General features: G+C 38.6%; 2 protein-coding genes across 6 annotated transcripts in view; one reads left to right on the forward strand and one right to left on the reverse strand.

Annotated features, from left to right (window-relative positions):
• Window positions 1-728: 728 nt before the first annotated feature.
• On the forward strand, window positions 729-5,306 carry KCTD18 (potassium channel tetramerization domain containing 18). Its single transcript, XM_068196816.1, is given in 6 exon segments — window positions 729-750; window positions 1,252-1,411; window positions 2,445-2,543; window positions 2,886-2,908; window positions 2,911-2,977; window positions 3,647-5,306. Coding segments are annotated over 6 exon segments (900 nt in total). The 3' UTR covers window positions 4,176-5,306.
• A 3,236-nt stretch (window positions 5,307-8,542) lies between these two features.
• SPATS2L (spermatogenesis associated serine rich 2 like) overlaps window positions 8,543-18,014 on the reverse strand; it is a 79,166-nt gene continuing 69,694 nt past the window's right edge. For all 5 annotated transcript variants that reach the window (XM_068196236.1, XM_068196240.1, XM_068196235.1 and 2 more), the window contains 4 exons: window positions 15,331-15,440; window positions 14,708-14,810; window positions 11,708-11,928; window positions 8,543-9,884 (listed from right to left, as the gene is read on the reverse strand). In XM_068196236.1, coding sequence (XP_068052337.1) covers window positions 9,489-9,884; window positions 11,708-11,928; window positions 14,708-14,810; window positions 15,331-15,440 — 830 coding nt within the window. In that variant the 3' untranslated portion in view covers window positions 8,543-9,488. The remainder of the gene's footprint in view (window positions 9,885-11,707; window positions 11,929-14,707; window positions 14,811-15,330; window positions 15,441-18,014) is intronic.

An 18,014-nucleotide genomic window follows, 5' to 3' on the forward strand; every position in this document is an offset into this window, starting at 1 on the left:
CCTAATTAAAGATCGGTTTTTAAAGAAGCCACGGTGTCACTGGTTCAAGAAGAGCTGCGTTTTTAGTGCTGTGGACTATGCCTAGGATTTCCTGTGATGTCCTTCCAGAGCTCTGGTCACACATCCTCACCACGTAACTCTGCTTGCCCATTTGTCTTGAAAGAGTAAGCTTTGTGTTTCCTAGCAAAGCAAAACGCCATCGATCGTTACACTAAAGGTGCAGAATATTTGGCTATTTGCATTACTAGGTCGCCAGAACTGTTTTTAAAGTGGTATCCTGTTACAGATGTTCAAGAGCTGAGCTATTGCTTAGGTCTTGTATGTGATATGTTAAATCTGTAGCTAGTTTGACTTCTATTTGTATCTGTTTTAGGTTCGAATAGCTCATGATAAACATTACAATTAGTAAATGCAATGGAAGAGGGAAAGTTTGAATATGTCCAAGGATATTCTATGACTGAAAGTGTGAGGCTGTTTATACACAGTCAGGCATGAGTCTCTGTGCTGCTTTAAGGATTCCATGCTGGCTTCTATGTTTAGTGGATGCTTTCCTTTGAAAGTAGATGAATTGGGTAAATATATTGAAGCTCTAAATATCACATTCTGATCATGAAGCTCTCTGGCAAATATATGCTTTTATATATATTTATGCATTTTATAGTATATCTCTTTTCCCAGTCTGCCAAGCATCAGTTGGCTTCTAATTCCAGGCCGTAAAACAATTCTGCATGCACGACTTTATACATACAGGTAGTTTATCTGAATTCCACAAGTCTATTTGTGCTTGCAAACACACACATCTGCACTGTGCCATGTCCCTGTCCAAACTGTGGCTTTGGAATGTACTTCTTCAGTAAGAATACAGATAAAATTGAAGTTGGGAGAGTGTTTGGCATTTGTCTTGGGTCCTGTCTGTGAACCTCTATAATCTCCAGAGGCATCTCATTCCCACTGTTCATTACATAAAGAGATTTGGGTCTTTGTTTCAGACAGTAAAAATTGCATTTTTCACCACCATGGCTTGATATAAAAGTTTGAATAAAACTATTCATGGGTCAAATTTCACACTTGTTTGTGACTTAGAAATCCTGCCAAAGTAGGTCCAGTTAAAAGAGATGATGGATGAAAAATAGTAATTCCTTGTTGCATACATAAAACTGTTTAAAATACTCAAAATGTGTAACATAAGGAGTTTGGATAACACAGCAGGACTTTGCTACCATCTTTCACAGTTGCAGTGAACAGCCTGAGATTCTTACCATTTAGTTTGTACCAAGCCTACAGTTTGGGTCCTGCACTATCTCAACACTTCTGCAGCAGGCTGTGAAAGTAAAATTATTGGTGTGTATGGCACAAGAGCAATTAATAAGGCGCCAGGAATGAAAATTCATATTAAAAGCATGTACAAAAGGTAAGATGACTGTCAAACATGAAAACACTCTGAAGTGAGAATAAAAACATATAATAACTATGCCAAAATATTATCATATCTAGCATAATGCAGCATTATTGTACTATAAATCTGTGTAAGGCATCTTTCCAGCTCCCAAAGCATCTGGATAATAGAATGGCCACATTAAACAAATAAACAAGATAAAAACTAAGCCTGGAGGTTAAGTATTTGAGAGAGTACACACAAGGTGGTTAGCATACAGTTCTTACTCTGCTTGACTTATTATTTTAAAAATACAATTAAAACAATTATAACTACTTTCTAATATTTACACTAAATACAGTGAATAAATCCCTATACAGAAAAACCTCCAGAAATATTTGCAAAGTTGGTTGTGATTCATGCAATACTTTTGTGCAGTCTTCTAAGACAGCTGAACACTGAGAACCAGAGATGAAAGGAAATGGTTTGAATTCTTTACAGCACGTGTACAGCTGTACTGCACTATTAATGTATTTACATGGCAGTAATTGGAAGTTATTGGTAGACCTGTACTTACAACTGGAAGCAGTTGGTCTTTGTCACTCTCACAGTGCAGTGTCAGAAGTGTCACTATGCATCTTTTGATTAAGATAGAGCTCTTGATACTTCATCATCTTTATAATTAGGATGCATATCTTCCTAAATTTAGGATGGGAACATTAATATTTATTCCAAGGGTATTTGGCAACATATCAGGTATCTGTTCTCCTACTATGTATTCTAGAAAAATAGGTTTTACATAATTAATTCTGTAATTATTCTTCTATGAACATCTATCCTTTCATGAATATCCAATTTTAGCAATAGGCATTCACAGGAGGATTCAAACCTCTTTTTTGAATAAAAAGAAAATCAGAGTAACATTTTCCTTTCTGCTTTATAAAACATTTACTGCTAAGTCCTTATAGTTAGGATTTGGTAAAAAGAATTATGTATTTCACCAATGGTACATTTTTAAGGACTTAACTAACTAATCACATAACTGTTACCTTTAAAACAATATTCCTAGAGAAGCTGGAAATTATATCCAATACATCTGGAGCTATTACTCAGTAGCTGCGCTGAAAAATATGATGGAGGCTTTCAATGCCTGGGAAGGAGAGGTAAAGTAATAATTTTTATTTCAGTATTACTACTTTTTAACATAAAAATAAGAAAAATATTTGCCAACTGAGCATAATAAAAACCTCTGCATAAACTTTCATAGCATTGTAAAATAGCAGTGGCTCTTTGGAGGGAATAAAATGTTTTATGGGATGTTCCAGACGGGACAGGAATTGACATGAATGAAGCAGCATGCTGGCTGTCAGCAATGCTCATGTCAGCAGGTTGAGAGCTGAAATTCTGCATAATAAAATACATGCATTCATGTGTTTAGTCAGGTGTAAACATGCATAGCTGTGTTCTCTCAGCTCATCAGTACAATGCTGCTATGAAATGCAGGTGCCAGCTACTGGAGAGTGCCTCAGGAGCTGATTGTGGGACTCTGAAAGAACACCCTCTGAGAGGCAGTTTGCATCATATGCCTCCAGTTTATAAAAGGTATGCTGATTTGCATAGGTGGCATCTAAATTTCAGGTTCCTTAAATATCTATGCATGTTGAGATTTCTCTGTTTTTTATATTTACATTTTTATAAAGCATCATAGAGCTCTTAATTGCACAACTGGACTTGCTAGAAACAAATTACGAGTTTTTTAGGCTGCTGAGATTTCTCAGCAGCCTGGCAAGGAGTCAGCTGAAAAACTAGAGAGCAGTATTAGTTAAATGGACTGCTAAACCAGAAATTTAAGTGAAAACTTTAAAAGGTTAACTGATTTTCACATCTGTGAGATGTATTCTTTTAGAAGGAATTTCTAGAATTCCTCTCTGCAGTTTCATGGCAATATTTGTGATTACACCTCCATTTTCCACGTTACCTAAAAGCAGCCTTTTGCTGGCAGTCACCTGAGCCAGCCTACAGCCACTTCACTGCTACAGTTTTTAATGTGTCACCTAAGAGAGGCAGAAGAGATTGATGGTTCTATTCACAGAAAGGCATCCTTGATTGTAGTGATGAACTGTTGGGAACCATAATTTATGATTCTTACAGTATCATTTAAACCTATTTGTGAAAGGCTGTTGTAGATCGTCTGTTTTGTAATAATGTTATAAAAAAACCAATGCACATATATAGTTAATTTTTAAAAACTGGAAGTTCTTTGTTTTACAGGCGATTAATTGACTGTACTGAAGTAGAAGGCTGTTTACCATGTAAAGTGGGTCTCCAGCCAATTAGATTCTCAGGTCCCTCAACAAGTATCCACATAAAAGTCAAGAATTCATCTTCATTAAAGGTAGCTGCTTGCAATGCTCCATATTCTGCAGCAATTCTTAAATGACCCCATAGTGGAAGTCTGATGCTTCACAAAGAAGCTTCTCAAACCACATCCACAACATGCACATCAGTGCCCAGCAAGTCCCAGGCTCCCTGTGGAAGGCAGAGTGCTGGCAAGGGGCCACTGAGCCAATTGCCATTCCAAGCTGCAGGGAGTAAGAAGCCTGTGAACAACTGTGCAGTGAAGATGAAAAGGACTCCGCTTTTTCTTGTGACACCATCTCAGCCACCTTCTTCTGCATCCAGTAAAACAAGCGAACGGGACAGTGTTGCTGTTGAAATTCCTACAGTGCTAAACAAGAAAGAACCAGCTGTATTAGCAGAAAGTATTACGCATGAGATAAAGTGGATGGGTAATGTTTGACTCAGTCTGATAGACTGGACAGCTCTACATTATATGGCTGAAGAAGAGATCATTATCTCATGTGATCCTTTATTCAAGATTAGGTAGAAAATTGTGATGAAAAAGATAATGAAAAGCACAGGAAGAAACTGCTTTAAGTGAGCACTGAAATGTGTTTTCTGCTTTATTTCTAGATAGTTTTTAGATGTTGGGAAGGGAGGAAGAAAAATGGATTAAAAAAATCGCTGAAGCACATGCAGCTTAACATTCCAGTAACTCCCATTTGTATTTCTGTTGTGCTGTACCGTTAAGTGAGTACTTGCACAGCATAAGTTGATCTCTTTATCAACTACAATGAACCTCAATTTGTACCTTTAAGCAGGGGGAAAGAATAGAAAAAAGCAAGTAGCTTTCTTTAGACAGAAGATTGCCACAAGTGAACAACGTATGCGTGCTGCAGAGGCACGGGAACTTGAATGCACTTACTGGCACTTCTGGTGAGGGTAAATCACCATTTTTGCTCTTACAAGCAATGCAAGGGATCACCTGTGCTTGTACACTGAGATAAAATTCAGAAATACAGGAAGGGAAGAAGTGAGCTGTGTGAGTAACAAGGCTGCTCTCTCTGGAGAGACACACATTTACAGACACACACAATACTGTGGTGCGGTCTGACACTGGGGCAAGGCTGGTCCAGCTGTGGCATTTTGTGTCACACTGCTAGGGGATGGCTTTTCTGGGGCTGCAGGGTCTGAGTCACACCTGGCCTTCCATGTCCTTCTGCAGGTCCTTTCAGATCAGGAGGGCACAACCTCAACTTGTGTGCAGCAAAGCACAGAAGTTGAGGTCGAAGTGCCATAGTTTAAAGAAGAAGTCTCCCTCCTTCCCCCTGTGCAGGCTGGAGGAGACATTCTTGTAGCAGGGCATATGTTGAGTAATGAAACTAGAACAAAGACCTGTTGTATGTTTCTATCAGCAAAGGAAAGGCAAGTTTGGATCGTTGATTTTCAAGAGCCCTTTTAGCTGTTTAAATCAGTGAACAAAACCTGGCTTTGTTTTGTACCCTTGCTTAGAGTTGGGTACCAGTTTTTTTTCTGCTGTTTTTGTGACTACTTTTGCTTCTCCAGCACAGTAAATACAGGTGTCTTTGAACACTGAGAACATTGCCAAAAAGAAAGTTCTTAAAATTCCTGAGACTATAAGAATTACAGAAGGGTTCTTTAAATGTTTTATTTGCTAGATCATTTAAAGCCATAACATTTTCAGGTTTTTCTCCCAACTATAAGGACTTGAAACATAATTTACACAAGTAAAAAGCCCCAAATTTTCATGTAATAACATGTTTTTAATAAGACATTTTGCCATGAACAGTAGTCACTATAAAGGTGTAGAGCACTATAATTTTCTGCTATTGGTGTGTATATGGAAGACCAGCTGACCTTTAGATTATTTAAATAATCTTTTTTCTTTAAAAATGAACCTGAATATCAACAACCCCATATCTCAACAAAAAAAGTTTCACTGAACAAAGGACAAAGCAGAAATTATGGAAGGATACTAAGATAATGTACTCTAATATTCTTTGAACATGCAATTCATCGAGACTAAGTTTGTGAAATTTGTTTTTCATAATAATCTGACTGAAAAGCAGTTTTTAATACTTCTGTGTGATTTCTACTTCACTATTTATTCAACGGCTGAGCACTTTACCATGCACCTTAAAATCTTTTTACAAGGATGTCTAAGGCTGATTTCTTTCAACTTTTGAATTTAGAAAGCTTCTATAAACATGAAACCAGAGAACAAAATTTAAGTGACAAAAGACATACAATAAAAAGCTTTGAGAATACTCCTACAGGACATTATGAGTTTGTACTACATCAGTGTTCACTTAATTATTTTGGTAGCACAGTATTTTTTGAGTAATATTTGTGTCATTTGCATTACAGCAGCAATAATGAGTCTTCTCTTTGTCATGGACATACTAGCTTGTGGTTAAAAGATCCAAAAACAACCCCCTTGAATTTCACTAGATGAAATGAGAAAGTGGCTGTGGTGAAGAAGGTAAAGAAAGAAGGACTTGATTTTATTTATTTATTTTCAATTGGATGGGGTGCAAACATGGCCTTTTAACTTATCTAATTAGGCACTTCCAGCATATTTTTTATATCATAGAATCTTGTTTACTTTTGATTAACTACTAAGAGTAATATTGAAGCACTTTATGACAGATGGATAGCATTAACCTTCATGGTGACTGGAACTAGATGCACTCAAGTAGTCTGACAATTGTTTACTTCTAATCTCTGTAAAATTATAAATCATTATAGCAGAGATAATGTTAAAAAAAAAACCCAACACATGTTCAGCAAGTTATTCCAATTCTAGAATCACTGGGTTTTCTTTTAAGGAGACATTTTCAAGCACATTAAGTGTTGGGTTTTTTATCTTTTATTTTTTCCCCGAACATGGTTAACTAATATAAGTTTTCCAAAGAGCTTGACTGCATTAAGTTACCTTCACTTTTAAGTTTTGCAGCTGTGTTTGTGGATCTTTATTTTTCTGGGTTCTGCCCTTATTCTGAGTTTAATTGTACATGAAAGATAAACAGATTCAACCTGCTTTAAAATACTGCCTCTTTAAGATGTGTTTCCACTTCTGGAAGAGCACAAAGTGCAGTGGGAGTTCCATGTTTGTGTTTCAGTGAGGCCAAACAGCTATTTTTGCTTTGCTAATTGAGGGGACTTTTTATAAAAGAGGACTGGCCTGGAAGGGAAGCCTTGCCCTGCCATAAATTCCTTCACTGTCCCTCAACAAGTCCCTTAAAAGGAGAATTGCAGATCGTTGTCCCTGTAATGAGAAGATAAAAACAGAGCTCTGTTGAACATGGGTCCAAGAGCTTTTGGCTACTTGGTAACTACCATGAACAGTAAAACACACCTAGAAATCGGCAGATATAAATCCAAGAATACAGACACACATGAAATGAAAGATGAAGATTCTGACAGAGTATCAGAGCACAGCCACATAATGTGGTTAAAATGTGCATTGGAATAACCTTCCCAAACCAGTACAGATACTAGACAAAACTTTGTGTGCTAAAACTGCAGCATTCCCACAAGCTGCCCTCTCCTCAGCCTAACCAAAACCATATACAGCTCTTTAACAAAAAAGATGTCTTTACATCATCACAGAAAAGAGAAATGCCATCTCTCACCTGTTAGTCCTGGATCTTTCACACACTGAGCCTCCAGTACATCAAAGCTTGGCTGGTACTGAAGAGCACAAGGCGGTCCTGTTGTGCTGAGTTATGTTAGAGATTTTATTTATCTGCAGAAGGTCACTTGTGAGAAACTGACTTAAGGAATAAAGTAATTTTCAATAATGCAATAATCAAGTGTAGCAGCTATAAGGAAGGAATAAATGTTATAACAGGTAAGTTAGATTTTCTTTTTTTTAGGAAGGATTACAAGAAGAGACACATTTCACAACTTACACATGGATAATGTAAGAAGTTCCTGTGTAATATCTGCATGGAATTTGTAATTAAATCTCTTAGAGTGAGGTTACAGTGAAACTGTAAGGCAGCAGATAAATTCTGAAAAGCTACCTATCTGATGGGTATGCATAACAGAGATTCTGAAATTTCAACTGCATCTACTCCAAAACATTCAGCTTATAAGTGTGATAAAGTAATTAACTAGGATAATAGCAGTGCTTGCAGTGCTAAGAAAGCCAATGTCTACCTACATGTTTATTTTTCTTTCACTTGAATTACCACTCTTCCAGATGATGATGAGTTACTGGCCTTTTAAAATCAGGTTTTACCAATATTCACATGTGGGACATTGTATACACATATAAAGAAAAATCAAAATATGGGATTGCACTTTGCTCTTCCCTTGGAGATTATTTTTCAAGGGACCCAGGGGGGAGTAATCCAGTCAGTACTAAGGAAGTGTACAGTCAGAGAACAGAAATTAGGCAGAGGAAATTGATAAAAAGCAATAGTGCACAATCACCTAGGTGTAAACTTTTAAAGCTACTCAAGTGTCCTCCTGCTCTTACTGAGCTCGACAGGAGGTCAGTCTCATTGACCTTCACACTTTTCTGAGTCCGACACTTAGGCCAACAGGTCGCTTGATGCCAGCTCTGGACTCTGACACCTTACTACGTTAAACAGTAACTTACTGTAAAATGTGCTCAGCATGGAGGTGGCTCTCATGGCAAGGCTGTTTTGTGCACTGTGGCATTAGACTCGAGCTAGAAGAAAATCCTAGTCCAGTCCAAACTCAGCTGAAAGCCTCCCACTGATACCAGCTCCACTATGCAAATATTATTTGAGTAAATGCACAAGGTTAGGCAATGCAAAGCAGCAAACACCAGAGTATTTTAGAAAGAAGATTTTAATTATTTGGAAGAAACAGGTTTTCTGAAATACAGACTCAGAACATAAAGACTAAGTAATTTATTAGTCATAGCTCTCGTTATGGACAGATGGTTCCTACAGCAAAAATATAGAAAAATAATTTGAATTCAAGTCTAGAAGACCTGCAACTTTTCATATGCAAAAAATAAATCCAACTAGTCATAGAAAAGTGGCTGATAAGGATGGAGAACAAGGCTGTGCATCTGAATAGCCATTACTATATACATTCCAAACTTAAATGAGTGTATTTCCTCAGCCTCATAAAAATAGTTTGTCCATGAAAAATAACAATATGTAATACATTTAATACAATTTATACTTGAATTTAAAGATCTCAGATTATGGAATAATAAGCTAAAATCAAATGAACTGCTTTTTCAACTCTTCTTGTATAGAACAATACTCTCTGTGTATATAGTGTGCATGCATGTACGTGTATACACGCACAGAAAGAAAGAGGTGTATAGAGATTTGCTGAAAAATTCTACAAGATTATTTGATTTCATCGCAGACCATAGCATACAGACTTCCTGGGATCCTTCTAACACAGGCTGTTCTATGAAATAATAATGTTGACTGATATAACCACATATCTACAATAGGTTTTTGCTATTATGAATTTAATTACCAATTTATCTTTCCAATCTAGATTTAATTTTTCTAAGAAGTAAATGCTGCTTTGGTAAGATTCCGTACAGTCATGACGAAATAAATGTGAACATACTGGGGAAAGCCTTGAAAGTATGATTTAATTTTGATAATTAGTAAGTAATAAAGATACCAACAAGTTTTAAGCAGCAAAAGATTTAAAAGACTATGTTCTGACTTATTTTCTTCACCAACAAGCTTTTTGAGCAACTAAAATGAAGAGACTGAATTTCTCTGCCAGCCATCACTGCGACATTTTAAGCCACCAAAGTCACAGCTGGCACTGAAAGAACAGTGGCATCAGCAGAGACCTCCATCCTTGCAGGACATAAATTGCATTGTGACACCCTGCCAACGCTGCCTTGGAAAGGCCTGTGCTCTGCGGTGTCTGGTGTGTGATGCTTCCGTCGGGACTTCTCCAAATGCGTCGGATTCTCTGTGGTCCTTGCAGTTGTAGACTGCTCTTGATTTTTCATAGCTCCTTTATTTTTAGATCGAAAGCTGTTATGCTGCTGTCTTCTGTGTTCAGACTTGGAACCACTCTTGGTATTTTGATCTGCCTCATTACTGGCACCTTGTGACTTATGAGATCCATTGAGCCGCATGTTTTGGTGCTGTGGGTTGAATCTCCGCCTCTGGCTAGAAGGCCCATTCTACCCAGAAAGAAATCAGATAAATGTTATGTTGTCTGAATCCTTCCAACGGGCCAAGAAACACAGCAGTCAAAATTAACAGTGTTACTGTTAGGAGGGAACAGGAGAGGGAAAACACTAAAAAGTTTTAATTGTTTCCAGTCTCTTTTTAATACCTATAACCAGAACTACGAGTACCATACTACATCTGAGTAGCCTGGAGATACAGATGGCAGCTTCATCACTGATGCCAAATTAAAATCTGCCATGATTCAAGAGAATACAGAAAAGGGGATGAAATTCTAGACATCTCAACAGCAGTTGCTGAGAAAAGGGATCTGCAGATTCTGGTCAAGAGAAGTTAAATATGAGTCAGCAGTGCCCTGGCAGCCAGGAGGGCCAAGCACGTCCTGCGGGGCATCAGGCACAGCATCTCCATCTGGGCAAGGGAGGAGATTGTCCTGCTCTGCTCTGAGGCGGCCTCACCTCGAGTGCTGGGGGCAGTTTTGGGTGCTATGATATAGGAAAGACATGAAACTATTAGAAAGTGTCCAAAGGAGGGCCATGAAGATAGTGAAGGGCCTTGAGGAGAAGCCGTGTGAGGAGTGGCTGAGGTCACTTGGTCTGTTCAGCCTGGAGGAGACCTCACTACAGTCACAACTTCCTTGTGAGGGGAAGAGGAGAGGCAGGCACTGATCTCTTCCTTCTAGTGACCAGAAGAGGACCAGAGGGAATGGCCTGAAACTGGGTCAGGGGAGGTTTAGGTTGTGTATCAGGGAAAAGTTCTTTACCCAGAGGGTGGCTGGGCACAGGAACAGGTTCCCCAGGGAAGTGGTCACAGCATCAACCCTGACAGAGCTCAAGAAGTGGCTGGACAATGCTCTGAGGCACATGGTGGGATTCCTGGGGTGTCTTATGCAGGGCCAGCAGTGGGACTCAGGATACTCTGTGATTCTCTGAGCAGTTAAGAAGTACTGAAGAACTTAATACTGACTTATTCCAAAATTATGACTATTGCTTTCCTAGTAAAGCATTGTACAAGTACTACAGTATGACTGCAGGAAGAACAGACAGTCACATGCAAATTGAAGTCAAGTGAAGAATCCTCATTGTGGAAGACATGTCCATTGTGGTATTTTGCTCAAAGGATGCTTTGATTCTTAGTGGGAAGTGGCTGAATTACTTCTATTTGCATGCCTGACAGGACATGTGATTCCATACATGCACTGACATTATGCACTGTGTTACATTTCCCTCCAGGCATCTACTTGAGCCTAAAATCCCTACTGGTACAAAATTCAGACCAACTTTAGTGGCAGCTCTACCTGAGAACAATAGTATAGAGACATTCTAAGGTGCTATTACAACAAAATATAATTCATGTATGTATCATATATATAAAATGCTACTAATATAGCACAATACTATAACCTGTATTATAGAGCTTCTGAAATAATATGCTTTTAAACCTGGCAGGATTCTACTTTCAAAGGGTATCTAATAATTGTGCTTCAACAGCACATCAGCTGACCATTTGTCAAGGACTAAATGTTTTTCCTCCATAGCAGTTAGCTATAATGGAGGAGGTTTCTCTTTCACTCTATTACTGCCACTAGACACTTCTAAACAGACAGCTGTCTTTACTCATATGGTATTTCTATGTTGTATGTTCACACTGACTTGAAAATGAAGCTGGAAAATATATGCTTACTATCCTCAAAAATTATTCAATAAATATAGACCACAAACCAGTATTTGATTTTGTATTAACAACTTTCAATGCGGTATTTTTCTGAAAGTTTTGAAGTAATTTAGTTCAGTTCATGACTGATTTGACATCTTACCTGCTTATTTGTCAAGACTCCTTGAGGAGAAGATTCTGTAGGATTGGAAGAAGGATAACTTTGTACTTTACTGCTGGCTGTTTTATTATCAGAGTTCTTGGCATTACTAGAGGACTTTCGGTTGTGCGTATTTTGCTTGCCGGTTGTTGCATGCGAGGTCATTGAAGAGAGCAGTAAACTACATGGTGTTCTTGAGGAATAATTGTTCTTTGGGTGAGAAACTGTAAAAAAAGGGATTATGTGTTATCAGTTAAATGATCAACATCTAAACCGAAGGCTGTATTCTTACCCTGCTTACAGTTAATTTTGGAAGCATTGTTTCAGTCTCACTTTAAATAATGAAGTAAGCTAACTGAATCTAACTATTGAAGTAACTTGGTTGAAGTCACTCCATAGTGTTCTACACCTCTAAGTCTGCCTCACTGCAAAGCACTTCTGGAGGTAAAAGAGCCAATGTGAGGGCACTGCACTAAAACTGGAAGGAGCCTGGCAGAAGGCCAGGCTTTTGGCATCCAAGAGAACTTTACTTATTCCTCTCTAAAGGAAATGGGTAAAAAAGGTTCTTCTGTATCATGGGTAGCTATAAAAACTGGAACTGAATGCGATGCACTAATCCATTCTGTGCAGACCACAGCAGTCTGCACCATTAGGAACTGCTACTGACCATCTCAGTATATTCTTACTCTCTACTTCTCCGTGTTTTAAGATGGCCTAATTTACTAAGCACTGTCATGTTTGGATATGAAATGCACCCAAAATATCCTTGATTCCTCTCTGCATTTCTTCAAGCTGCCTTTGCAAAATGGCCCCCAAGCAGTCTTGAAGAGGATTCTGAGGCTAATGAAGTTCTTGATCTTAATTTGCTGTCCTGATTTTTCTGATTATGGAACTTTTCTGTTTCCTTCTGGTACAGATGACAAATTTGAGGCTCACTCCAGAGAGACACCTGTTGTTTTTATCTAAGAGGTACTTCTATTTTTTCACTTCTAGTACAGAGAAAGAAGATGAGGAATCATTTTAGTAACTAAGCATCATCTGTTAGGTTTTCTGAGGATCTTAGTCACACCAACAGCTACTTCTCCCACTAGGTGTCCTCTTCAGAAAAACAATGCAATGATCTGCACATTGAACTGCATTTTCTCTCCTGAGTTTAGTGAGGCCAACCATCCCTGAATTCTATTAATTCTCTCTCATCTAAAACAGACTGCTGCACATGGAAGCCCATATAAAAACCCAGATGCTTGTCATAAAAATGTATTTTTAACAAAAAAGATGTACAAGGAAAGGATACTGGGCATTCTGATATACGCCAATCCAATTATTTTTGTTTCTTCCTGTTCTTCATTTTGAGTATATGCTGTCTGTGAACTCCTCATGCTAGGACATTCCTTCCGTTGCACAAGTTCTGTGGGTTTGATTATTGCTTTTGTTAAAGCCCTTAAGAGTGGCTGTTCTTAGCTACTGGCCTTGTATAATCTCTTGTTTGAGGGGTATTTGCAGCTTCTAGCAGGGAATGGGTCTCATTGAGATGATGCTAAGAGAAACATCTTTTGCACTGAAAAGTTCTTGTCAAAGACACCAATCATCACAAGTTGCTAAGGTCACTGAGGGCAGGTATGAGCAAAGTTCTTCAGACACTCAGTGCACTATCAGTCATTTCTAGGATGACACTGCTCCCCTGCTAATAGCTGCTCTTCTGACTTCACTGACCTGATTTAAACAGGCCTGAATCAAACTATGCTTATGTAATGCTTTACTGAAATGAGGTATAAATAATTAACTTGCAGAATTAACTGCAGCTGGAAGTTATTTAGGAAAGTAGTTCAGTGAGTTTTAAAAAATAGTCTCTGGTTGTATCAATAGCAGCTGTGGTATTATTAGTTAAGACAATCTTTATGGAATTTTCAATCTCTTCTGCTTCAGGGTATTAGATAGGGTCTATGAGGTGACTGTAAACAATTAGATGCATTACTAGGAAGTTTATGTCTCCCTCTCAAAGATCCTGGGTTGGTTTCATTGAGACACAGGATATGGGGTTAGATGGAACTTCAAAGTGCTCTGTAAAAGCAATTTTTATGGTCTAATGAGTTATGCCTCCAAGCAGTCAGTTCTTTAGCTGTGCAGTCAGAAGCTTGTATTGGCAGACTGTGTAGTACTTTCTCTGCTTCCTACTTTTAGGAACTACTTGAAAACATTTATTATTTTCCTTCTACCAAGAAGCACTTGTTCAGTATTGTTTTACCAGTTTTCCCTTGAATGGAATACCACAGGACACAAAACATACTGGGTAAACCCTTATATAATTTACTTTGTTTTAAGGGGAAAAAAAGCATGACAGAGATGAGAAATAGGCTCCTATTTTGCAACGGGATATATACTTGAAGCAAAAACTGAGAACCTGAATTTCCAAGCAGAAGGGCAGATGATTTAGAAACAGAAGCTTGGAGAAAAAGAGGCTAAGGGGAGACCCTACTGCTCTCTACAAGTACCTAAAAGGAGGTTGTAGCAAGGTGGGATCAGTCTTTTCCAACTTTAGTGATTCTATCATTTGGGACTCTAGATGGCTCCTGAAAAACCCAGTGAATACAGTTAAAAAGCTGGGGAGTTACTTCTTAGCAGGAGAGATCTGAATTGGTCTCATAAATTATGCTCAAACACAGAAGCTTCCAATTTACTATTTATTTATAAATTACTGAATTTGTGTATTCCCTAGAGTTGGGATCCTGTTCAGACTGAAAACTCCAACTTATCTGAGTAATATCTCGAAATTTCTGACAAAGATGGTACTGTGCACCTGCAAATGGAGTGTGCAGCCCAGGCACAGTGAGTCTAACATGTTGCAAACTGTTGACTTCTGTGTGTTCAGCAGTCCTGCTGCATCCAGAGACACCACTCATACTGGGCTTGCTTCACACTCACACACTGGCAGCACATGTGCTGTCAGCTCTGCTGAACAGATATGTTCTGAGAAACTCAGTGAGAGGGATCATCAGCACTTACTTTCTCCACAGAGCTGAATCTGGGTCTTCAGCTGCTCTGTATCACAGGAAAATCGGGCAGACCTGCCCAGCTCTTCATCGAATTTCCGTTCACTCACAAAGTGCTGCAACAATAGACATGTTAACGGTGATTCACATTCTGAGCCAAAGACTGTATGGATGGTGAAAGAACCAATCAATACTTAAATTCACTTTAAGGCTCAACCCTGCCCTGTTCTCAAGATCTCTGTGCAGAACCAAGTATTTTCCCATCCTCACTAAATTACATCTCACAGCTCAGTGATGGGTGGATCATTCTCACACTTGGGAAGTGGGTCATTTCAGCAGAGAATTTAAGTTTGATCACTGAACCTGAAGCTATCAGGTTTACTTGCTGAGTCTAAATGATACACAAACAGCACAACTCCCCACTGCTACACTTAGGAGGGGATAGCTTACACATCTTGGATAGCATCTATACACTGCTCAGAGGTGCTACAATGCTTTAAGAAGCTACACTTTCCCTATGGAAAACTACCTACCCCTTGGCCCATAGCAGGAATAAACAGCCTGGGCATGTTAATGTGACAACTCTTGGCATTTCTGCAAATGGCTAAAATACCCAAGCAGAAGTGAATGCCTGACCTTAATTTCAGCCCTGAGTTCAGAGAGTTGTGCTTCAGCCATCTGACTGGCTAGGTCTGCCAGTCTCTTCAGCTCCTCTGCTTTCTTCTGCCGAGCAGTCAGGATTTCCACTGCCAAACACCAATAGTCAGTCATTAATTCTAGGAAGGTAAATTGCTCTGTAATTTATTAGTCTTTGGGCATTAACATAGTACATCCCATGTGAGATAAACACATGGACCACTGACTTCAGCTGGACTTGCAATATGATACTTGCACAGATTGAGTTGATCAGTATGTTTCACTGAACTGCCTCATTTTGAAAAAGATCTGAAAATGGGATAGCTGTCAGAAAATCAAAGTTAAACCAATCCTCCAACATTCAGTGAATAGGGGCAAAGACATGTTGTTTGGAGTTTTCTAGTGCTTTATTTTGAAGCATAAAAACAGGGAACCTTCCAAAGACATGGAAAGAAGCATTACATTGAGTCACCGGCCTGTTTCTGAAGACATGCTGTATTTGATTTACACAGGGGAATTTCACTTCCTCTGAAAAAAACCTGTTCATATACAGTTTATGATGTCATTGGCATCACAATTTTGCTTTTGCATATGGAATATACATATTTGCCATTTCAATAGCAAAACAGCATTGAAGGAAAACAGTCTTTATGACAAAAATACTAAATATTCATTACTGCCTGTTTTGTATACTCTATGTAAGGAAGGGGTGAGTAGTTATATTCTTATAGGGAAAAATTAATCATAAACCGTGAAGCAATGGTCTACTTGTACACAAGATAATATGACATTACAATTTTGGTGGAAATATATGCAAACTATTACCAAAATGGTGACTCAGAGTAAAAGCAACAACTGATTAACTGGCTGATGGGATCAGTACTCATGGCAGAGAGGAAACAACAGCTAAATGTAAAATAGTAACTATCATAGTCTTTTGTCTTGAACTTACACATACAGTCAGGGGGAGTGGTACTTAATGTAAATTATCCTAAGGACACAGACTCCATTACAGCAGTAGAGATTTTGGCTTCTTTGCCTTCTTTTTGCCACAAATTTCCACAGCACACTTGACAAGTCATGTAACCAGCCTATACTTGTTAATGCTATTTTTAAAGGTGGCAATTAATGATATTTCACAGACAGTTTGCTTCTCAACCCATTATCGTTTATTTAATCAGATAACACCTTATTTTGAAAGCACTGCAGAGTCAATAAATAGTTGGGGCCAGAAGTGACCTTTAAAGGTCTCTAGTCCAACCCCCTGCAATCAGCAGGGGCATCTTCAGTAGATGGGGGTTGCTCAGAGCCTGACCTTGAATGCTTCCAGGGATGAAGATTTCCCCTCCTCTGGGAAACCTGTTCCAATGTTTCACTGAGTACAACATGGTCCAGCAGGCACAGGGAGACACAGCTGCACCTGTACAGCTGTGTGGGAGCAAACAAACTGTGCAACTGTAGAGGAGTGTGTGTCACACACGACAGGGAAGGCAGAGGGTGGCTACAGTTCCTTTAGCCCTGCTGGTAAATCTGTGCCTACATTATTACTTATGCTAAGAACAGATGCTGTCTTCCCAGATGATCTTTTCGATTTAATTTTTTGTAGAATATGGTCCACAAGAGTGAGAAAATTGTATCACGTTAAATGAACAGTTTGCCAGGTGCTTACCTTGTCCAATAGTTCTGCTGTACTGCTTATTCTAGGTAATGCTAATATTGTTCCTCCCCAAGATCAATATCCTCTTTGCTAAAGTGACTACCCAGACCATATGATCTCATCTCATACTGGCATTTATTTCCATGAGATGCCAGCCAAATACCCATGTTTTAAAAAAAACCCTGAAATTATCATATTTGGAATTTTTCCTAGTTAGAATAGTAAGAATAAGATCACCCACTGCAAAACAATCCTTGAGTGCAGCAAAAGGATATGAAAAGAAATAATATTCTAAATCTTGGTTAGCATGTTACAGTCCTGTAACAACTTTCTGCCTAAGTTTCTGAAGGCACTTGACAGCCTACAGCAGCCTTGAGAGATAGCAGAACGCGCCATGTGCAAATGCAGCACTTTGCACGCTGGTAGGTAGGAATTAGGTTTACTTTCTACAAAAATTCCTATAACTGGCCAAGATTAATGAAGGGGCCCTATAATACCATCAGTCCCGGACAGTGGATTTCCAAAATGTGGATTTGTTTGTGCAGGTAGGGCTTAAAACTGTGTCTGCTGATCAGTGGGAATTCTACCATTGGTTTTCCTGGGAATGAGTGCATGTTCTGTAGCTGATTGTGGCTACCTGGTATCTGGTAACCAAAGGTAACCAAAAACTGCTGATATAGATCCCTCCACAAGTCCTTCCCAGAATAACACAAAGCTTCCAATTCACATCTATTTCACGTTCTTCCCAGAAAATTGGCAAATAAAATTCAAAACACAAGCTTTGCAAATCTTTGCTGTCGTAACTTCATACCTTCTAATTTCTACACATCTACAACTGCAAGAGACTTGGACAGCAATAGAGAATTTAGAACACTTTTTCAACAAAAATTAAATTGTTAAACTTTTGTAAACTGAGTTCTAAATGCATATGAAGCATTCAAGAGTGTTAAATGTATTTGTGACCCGTGGAAGGACCTTAAATTCACAAATCAATAAAAGGATTGTATGCATTCATATCAAGGACATT

Source organism: Anomalospiza imberbis, chromosome 7 (assembly GCF_031753505.1).
Source record: "Anomalospiza imberbis isolate Cuckoo-Finch-1a 21T00152 chromosome 7, ASM3175350v1, whole genome shotgun sequence".
In the NCBI taxonomy this organism is placed as follows: domain Eukaryota; kingdom Metazoa; phylum Chordata; class Aves; order Passeriformes; family Viduidae; genus Anomalospiza; species Anomalospiza imberbis.